Here is an 8,429-nt window from a genome sequence, read left to right on the forward strand (position 1 = left end):
TTCACCATAAACTAGACACAATCACAAACAAATACATTGTTGATGCCGCCGCCGGAAACAGCATACCTATGTTTCGCTTTTTGACTCTGTCAAGTGAGACAAAAAAAAAACTGCAAAATTATGTTTAAACTACAAATTCGGTGGCAGCAATCCAACAATGGGTTGTTCGATTCGTCTGATAATTTCAGGGCCGATAGATCTTGACCAATTGAACAATTTTATCCAATGTCAGTTTAAAAGCAAGTTTAGTTTTTGAGATATAATCCAAAAACTGCATTTGACTCTTATGTTCTATTTTTAGCCATGGTGGCCATGTTTGTCAATGGATCAAAACTTCGGATACAATTTATAAACAAGATACCATAAGGAACATTTAGTTAAAGTTTGAAGGTAATTGGCTCAGTAATTTCAGAGGAGAAGATTTTTAAATGTTAGCAAACTTGATGAACAAATTGGATAAAATTGTCTTTAAAGGGCAATAACTCCTTAAGGGGTCAATTGACAATTATGGTCTAATATTTTTGTTGTTGATCTTACTTTGCTGAACATTATTGCTGTTTACAGTTTATATTTATCTATACTCATATTCAAGATAATAACAAACAAGAGGCTGTCACAACGACAGCAAACCGGATTTATTAACATTTATTTGTGTCCTGGCAATATCACAAGAACCATTACTGATGATTGGTGAAAGTGAAAATCGTCAATATCAAATTTGACCTCCATTTTGTCATAAGTATCAACATATTAAAATTTGAAAAGCTAAGATTGAATGGTTCGTGAGTAAATGCAACAATGCAGGTGAATGGAAACACCATTTTACGATCTTTCAAGAACCATAACTCCTGAACGGTAAAAGTCAAAATCTTCATTATTGAACTTGACCTCTATTTTGTCATCAGTAACAACATATTAAAATTTGAAAAGCTTTGGTTGAATGGTTCTTGAGAAAATGCACGGACACGACTGGAAACACCATTTTTCAATCTTTCAAGAACCATAACTCCTGAACGGTAAAAGTCAAAATCGTCATTATTGAACTTAACCTCCATTTTGTCATCAGTAACAACATATTAAAATTTGGGAAGCTTTAGTAGAACAGTTCATGCGTAAATGCACGGACACGACTGGAAACGCCATTTTACGATCTTTCAAGAACCATAACTCCTGAACGGTAAAAGTCAAAATCGTCATTATTGAACTTGACCTCTATTTTGTAATCAGTAACAAATTAAAATTTGAAAAGCTTTGGTTGAATGGTTCATGAGAAAATGCACGGACACGACTGGAAACACCATTTTTCAATCTTTCAAGAACCATAACTCCTGAACGGTAAAAGTCAAAATCGTCATTATTGAACTTGACCTCCATTTTGTCATCAGTAACAACATATTAAAATTTGGGAAGCTTTGGTAGAACAGTTCATGCGTAAATGCACGGACACGACTGAAAACTCCATTTTTCAATCTTTCAAGAACCATAACTCCTGAACGGTAAAAGTCAAAATCGCCATTATTGAACTTGACCTTCATTTAGTTGTCAGTAACAACATATTAAAATTTTAAAAGCTTTGGTTGAACGGTTCATGAGTTAATGCACGGACAACATTTGATTGCCGCCCGCCCGACCGACCGCCCGCCGTACATTCCCAAATCAATAACCGACATTTTTGTCACAAAAATCCGGTTAAAAACTGCAAAATTTCCTTAAAACTACCAATTTAGTGGCAGCAACCCAACAATGGGTTGTTCGATTCGTCCGAAAATTTCAGGGCTGATAGATCTTCACCAATCGATGAAATTAACCCCATGTCAGATTTGCTCTAAAAGCTTTAGTTTTTAATAAAATTTATAGACAAGATACCTTAAGGAACATTTAGTTAAAGTTTGAAGATATTTGGCCCAGTAGTTTCAGAAGAGGAGATTTTTGAAATAGTTTACGACGACAGACGACGGACGCCAAGTGATAGTATTTATAAGTTCACATGGGGCCCTTATGGCCCTGGTGAGCTAAAAGGATGATTAGGTTGACTTGTCACCGGCTTCTCAGGTTTCACGAAATTCAATAGTATAACATTTATTCAAAAACAATAACTTATACAAATAAATAGAATAATATAAATTAAAATGACATATAATGAACAATTTTTCTCAGATATTATGAAATATCCAACAATACTTAGCTAAATGGTAGTCTTTACAAAATGAGTAAAATACAATGATCAAGTACCAGCTTGATATGAAGTCTTTAAGCCAAGGGTGTGATTTTTTTTTCATTTTAAAAAGTATTTACGCAGATAACTCTATAAATGCGAAAAATAAAAAAGTCATCATGAACGAATCAAGACAGACTCTCAAGATACTATCAAGATTGTCGTGTTAAGGAAACATCAAACCAGCAAGGTGATCCTGTTCCGACTTGTGTATCAAAATAGCTTCAGTAAGAATCCACTTCTCGTATGGATCTATACAGAGACATACTGAAAATCAGTCCAAATAACTGAAAAAGAAGAAAAACAGACTATATTTGTTTCTGACTCGCTGTAAATATACTATTATAAATACGAAATAAAGTGCCAAACAACATGCACTGGCGTTAACAGTATGATTGTATGATATAAAAATTGGAAAAAATTTAGCATTGATATATGTTATTTTAATTTATGATGATATAGAAGAAATGAACTTACAATGACAACAATAGATGCAACAGCAATACCTCCGATCATTAATACATGTCCCTGGACATAGTTTACAAGCTCATCATAACAACCCTGCAATGGAAAAAACAGTAACAAATTATTATGTATTAAAACAATTAAATGTACAATATGAGTGTTTTGTAAATAAGTAATTAATTCGTAAGATTAAAACATTTCAAAAGGTGTGTCTTTCATCGTAAAATATAAACACTTTAATAGTTTTTACCTTTGAAAATAGCAGAATGCGCAAGAAGGAAGAGTCTTTATACAATTCTAAATAGTTTTGTGACAGTACCTTATGATAAAGATGAGGATTAACATTTCCACCTACTGGAGGTCCATCTATTGGGGTGCCTTCTGTACCGTTTAAACCAGTGCAAGTAATTATATCTCCGTCGTGACGACAGCAACTATCAGGAACATAGGCTTTCCCTTCAAAAAAAATTAGTTCATTTGTGACCAATGGAAAAAGGAAAAAAAATCAATAAAATGTTATCATCGGCTTTCGATTGGTGTACAATGATTCAATGAAATGTTAGCATCGGCTATTAATTGGTGTACAATGATTCAATAAAATGTTAGCATCGGCTATCGATTGGTGTAAAATGATCCAATAAACCAATGAAGTGTTATCATCGGCTATCGATTTGTGTACAATGATTCAAACAACCAGTGAAATGTTATCATCGGCTGTCTATTGGTGTAAAATGATGTACACATCAAATGAAAAGTTAGAATTGGCTATCGATTGTTGCAATGATTAAATTAAAACAACCAGGGAAATGTTATCATCGGCTATCGATTTGTGTACAGTGAGTCACACATCAAATGAAAAGTAATAATCGGCTATCAATTGGTGTACACTGATTCGCAAATCCAATAAAAAGTAAGAATAGGCTATCGATTGGTGTACAATGATTCACACATCCAATGAAAAGTAAGAATCGGCTTTCGATTGGTGTGCAATTATAATGAATATTTGTCATTGGCTATCGATTAGTGTACAATTATTCAAACAACCATCGGCTTTGAGTACTGGGTGTTTTTTAATCATAATTTTGTGTCGCTATTTATATAACTTTATTCCTTGTTGTCAATTAGTGCTTTTTTAGATGATTTCCTTATTGCATTTCTATCGCCATTACAAGAAAGAAAAAAACTGTAGCAGGACGCAAATGATAAGTAACTGAAAATTTAGCTTCTGAACTTTCAAATATGTATTGCCAATTACAATCTATCCGTGAGACCCTGGTGATTTAATGTCATTGTTACTGAATGTCTTACCAAATATTTAATGACATTTTTGCAGACGTAAAATAATTACATTTCATACATGGAATATGCAATTCGTTTTATTAGCAATTTTAAGGAGCTACCATTTGATTTTTATGGGGGGGGGGGGGGGGGGGGGCTAGGGGGGGGGGCTAGGATGAAAAATTTTGGCCTGCATTTTTTTTTAGTTGTAATCTCTGTCCTGCCTTTTTATTTTTCACTCTATTCAGTCCTGCCTTTTTTTTATTAGTTTATCCTGACTTTTTTTACCTAAATTGTCATCCTGCCTTTTTTTTAACTCAAAACTCCTGTCCTGCCTATTTTTTTCAAATTTCATCCTAGCCCCCCCCATAAAAATCAAATGGTAGCTCCCTTAATCATATCATAATGTACTATACGGATATATGAAGCTTCTAACCATGTCTAAATTGTAAATAACTGGAACTATAATTTCAAATAGTCTAATCGTTAAGGCAAGAATAATGTTCGTTATCTTTATGACTACCTGTATGATATACTGAATATGTTATTTTTCGGTGATAATTGACCTGTATAACAACTTATCGTACCTCCTATACATTTCTAGGAATATGATTGGTTAAAAGCAACCGCGTAGAGACCGTGTATATTCCATATAAGGTTAGTAGGCGGGGCTTATTTCAATACACGGTTAGTCGTGGTGTTATTTCCCTTTATACAAACAATACGGTGTTGAAGAAAAATCTAAAAGGTTTCAACAAATAATGAAATTGATAATGAACGATTGAAATAAATTTATAAAACACATTTAAAGTTAACAAATTGTTATTGTTGGCATTTGTTTTTGTATAGATCAATGGAAGTAGGTTCCTGATACCGTAACGGTACTGAAGACTTGATTTATCGTATTAGGTCACCAGCACACTATGTAACTAATTATAGTGATTGTTTTTCCATTGCATAAATCGTAATGCTGCGGCTGCTGTAACAGTCATATTTTGGATTTATTTCCCTTTTTAACACCATCATACTTATCATATGTAGATATAATTTCAATCTGTTTACTTACTGTTGTTTCCCTGCTTGTACCATTGAGATTTTATTTTGTATATCGCCCACGAATCTGTCGAATTGACTCCTCCATGTACTCCACAACACTCCAACTGTCAGATCAAATTAATGGAAAAGATGGTAAAAGATTTAATGAGACAATCGTTATTTTTATAGTGTTTAGGTAACTTGAAATTAAAAAAAGATAAAAATATCAATTATTACAAGTTCAAAATTGGAGCATTACAAAGGTGCTCTGTGTCTTCCCTTTTAAACAACACTACATACACATTTATTGGCAATGATGAATAGGGAACTTAAATAGTTATCAAAGGCTTATAATTTGATACGCCAGACGCGCGTTTCGTCTACATAAAACTCATCAGTGAATTCAAACTATTTAAAAAACCTAACAAGTATAAAGTTGGAGAGCATTGAGGACCCAAAATTCCAAAAAGTTGTGCAATAATACGATTGCTTGATAATAGATTTGAATATTAAGGAATATTCAAACAATAAGATATGAACATGCATGGAGCTGATGTTGATTTCTATGTCTTTTGTTTGATGTTTCTGTCGTTGGGCTTGTCCTCTCAAAAAGTTACATCCTTATCCCCCCCCCCCCCCCCCCCCTAGGTATACATTTTTCAGAAGATAAGACTTACGTTCTTCTGCATCAGATCCCATACTTCTGTTACCATTCTATTTTCAGAATGATCCAAATTCACACCATATTTGTTAACTAAAGCAATCTTCATAGATTTCTGAATTTTACCAGACATCTGAAATAAACTTTTATGTGTACTCATCTCTATTTTTTCTTCTTCACGTTTTATTGATATCTTAATGCCATTTATATTTATCAATCACCAAGGGGGGGGGGGGGGGAACTATAAAGTCTACAATCGCCATCTCTGTTTCGTTTAATTGTTTACATCATTTTTCATAATACAACAATGTATACATATATATCCAATGTGCCTTAGGACACCATAGAGAATGTATATGGAAAGGGTTAAAACTTAATCAAATCTTTACCTGTCCAAAGAACATATAAGAGAAACGAATTCAAACGAATGTATTAAAATCTTAGTGAAACATACCTGTCCAACGAAAACGAACAAGAGGATTGCTGTGACTAGTAATATTACGAGAATGATAGCCATGAGAACTGTGTACTGAAAAAAAAAACCCAATCTATTATATTTTACAGCCGATTTCAATGACTATGTAGCTCAAGGTAATATCTTTGGTTAGCTTGCTTGCTAGCTGAACTAGGTTGGGTAAATTATCCTCCTTTTAAAAGTAGACTAGTCCGACAAATAACCAATCTATTTGACTGTAAGGCTACTTCAAAATGAGGATAGTATACCTTACCTAACAATGACTTCACGGTTGAGCTAGCAAGCAAGCTAACCAAAGATATTACCTTTAGCTACATACTCATTGAAATCGGCTGTAAATGAAACAAATTAAAGCACCATTGATCAAATGAAAACAGCTTTTACAATTATGACTTTTTACAATTTGTCTTGCGATGTCTTTAATGGACCACACTGGAAGTCTGGTATTTAGTTGTTGTAGACATCCTTTGGGGGATCTGCAGCTGTTCGCTTTCTTTCCTGACGTATATGGTAACAATAATAATAATAGTATGTGTAAAAGGTTTATAATTGATAATTAGATAGTTGACAATCGTACCACCACTCCAATTTGTTTGATCTTTATTCTCTTATTTTGCTTTAACCAGAGTTTAGGAAATTTGTGAATTTTGGTTTTCAGTCCTCTTTATCTTCGTCATTAATTTGACTGTCTTACTGTTTTGATTCGAGCTCCCCTTGTGAATCTTATAGAAGAAACGCGTCTGAAGTAATATATTTGTAGTCTGGTACTAGTAGCCTGTTTGGCTGCTTACAATGTCGTTATACATTTCGTTCTTGTAGAACATGCATGTGATAGTCGACAATCTGTAGTTGTATACATCATGCACTTGAGAAAAGTTAAGTTTCTTTAAGAAAGTCATGACTAACTACTGTATGCGTTGCTTCAATTAAATTATTTAGACTTAAAAAGCAGTCACAGACTCTCTCCTGTTCCACGCCAATATACGTTTAACTTACAATGACCAAGACACATTTCTTTTCTTTCAGTGATCCACAGACACCACAGAGTGAAATAATGGCGATGGCGGTTCCTCCAGCAATAGCTATGTAGGCAGCTACGTGATACAGTTCATCACCTAGGACAGCAGACAATTGGTGTGCTCCATAGTCGGAGGCTATGATATATATTCCCATAGACAAACTAGATACACCAGCGATCTAAATGGAATTCATATTATTATGGAATAAAACTATTCTTACATTCATAAAATATGATCAATGAAATAAGTGATAGAAATGTTATCTTGTTTGTTATTTGCTGGTTTTGTTTTTCATAAACAGGCCGTTGTGTTTCTCCTTTAAATTGTTTTTACATTTTGTCAAGTCGGGGCCTTTAATAGCCCGGGATTTCGCTCATTGTTAAAGAGCTGTAATTGCTTATACCCTTGTCATTTACACTCTACGTGGTGGTTTTGGTCTCCTCATCTTCTTATTTTTTTTTATATTATTTGAAAACAGACAGGAATAAGATAACAAACCAGAACATATTAGTTTATTTACCAACAACTGTTTTATCCCTTTTTTCTTCGTTGAGTTTTAAGGGTCGTCAAAAGAAGTTAAGACTTAACAAAAGAATTCAGTGAAATCAACGATCCAAACTCATAAGATATACTTACAAATATCAGAAAATGGAACACTGCCGCACAACATTTAATATTCCCTTTGGTTCCCATAGTTTAAAACTGTCCGAAACTGCAAGAAAGACAAAATTAAACTAAAAATACAAAAAGATTAGAAAAACATGAAATGTTTCCGACTACAGTGGTTCCAATTTTAAAATATGTCCATAATTAGAGGAAAATCAACTCCAACTTTACTCCAGAACATTAGTTCGCATGGTATTTTGTATCAACATAGTCACATGAAACATGGATACGAATGCAAAAATGAAAAGCTTTATTATTATTATATCGTAAATAAATAAAGAATATAATAAATTAAACACTTACCTCTGTTTATCTAATAGCGTATATTTTTACATACACAGAGAATCAGGAAGTTGTTCATTCATCTGCCTTGAGCGACGCAAATCATATTTCAATGATGTCAATAACGGTTCTTGTAAAGGAACTATTTGACACGATAAAGCATATACTTTCAAAATAATATTTCAGAGATTTTTATTTTTATTTACGTTACATGGAGGAAAATCTTTTTGGTATAACTCAAAAATAGATAACACGGGCTTCGGCTGCTTTTGATGGTTCGTATGTTACTTTTATCGAAAGAGTAAAGCAGACGAGAAGCCCTGGTGACGAAAT

General features: G+C 33.4%; 1 protein-coding gene and 1 long non-coding RNA gene across 3 annotated transcripts in view; one reads left to right on the forward strand and one right to left on the reverse strand.

Moving 5' to 3' along the window:
- Positions 1 to 7,935, forward strand: part of LOC143068356 (uncharacterized) — a 94,792-nt gene extending 86,857 nt beyond the window's left edge. Inside the window, exon 4 of the long non-coding RNA XR_012976158.1 lies at positions 7,156 to 7,935. This is a non-coding gene — a long non-coding RNA (uncharacterized LOC143068356). The remainder of the gene's footprint in view (positions 1 to 7,155) is intronic.
- LOC143068350 (CD151 antigen-like) lies at positions 2,068 to 8,429 on the reverse strand. 2 transcript variants are annotated; one of them, XM_076242338.1, is made up of 9 exons: positions 8,118 to 8,429; positions 7,785 to 7,860; positions 7,126 to 7,326; positions 6,109 to 6,183; positions 5,671 to 5,787; positions 5,025 to 5,118; positions 3,000 to 3,136; positions 2,693 to 2,776; positions 2,068 to 2,502 (listed from the first exon to the last, which is right to left on the reverse strand). In XM_076242338.1, exons 2-9 carry the CDS (start codon positions 7,839 to 7,841, stop codon positions 2,440 to 2,442), a joined length of 828 nt encoding a protein of 275 aa, XP_076098453.1. In that variant the 5' UTR covers positions 7,842 to 7,860; positions 8,118 to 8,429; the 3' UTR covers positions 2,068 to 2,439. The 2 variants fall into 2 exon arrangements, with proteins under 2 accessions (XP_076098453.1, XP_076098457.1); XM_076242342.1 differs by lacking the exon at positions 8,118 to 8,429 and adding an exon at positions 7,981 to 7,999.

The sequence above is a fragment of the Mytilus galloprovincialis genome, chromosome 1 (genome assembly GCF_965363235.1).
Source record: "Mytilus galloprovincialis chromosome 1, xbMytGall1.hap1.1, whole genome shotgun sequence".
Taxonomy (NCBI): Eukaryota; Metazoa; Mollusca; class Bivalvia; order Mytilida; family Mytilidae; genus Mytilus; species Mytilus galloprovincialis.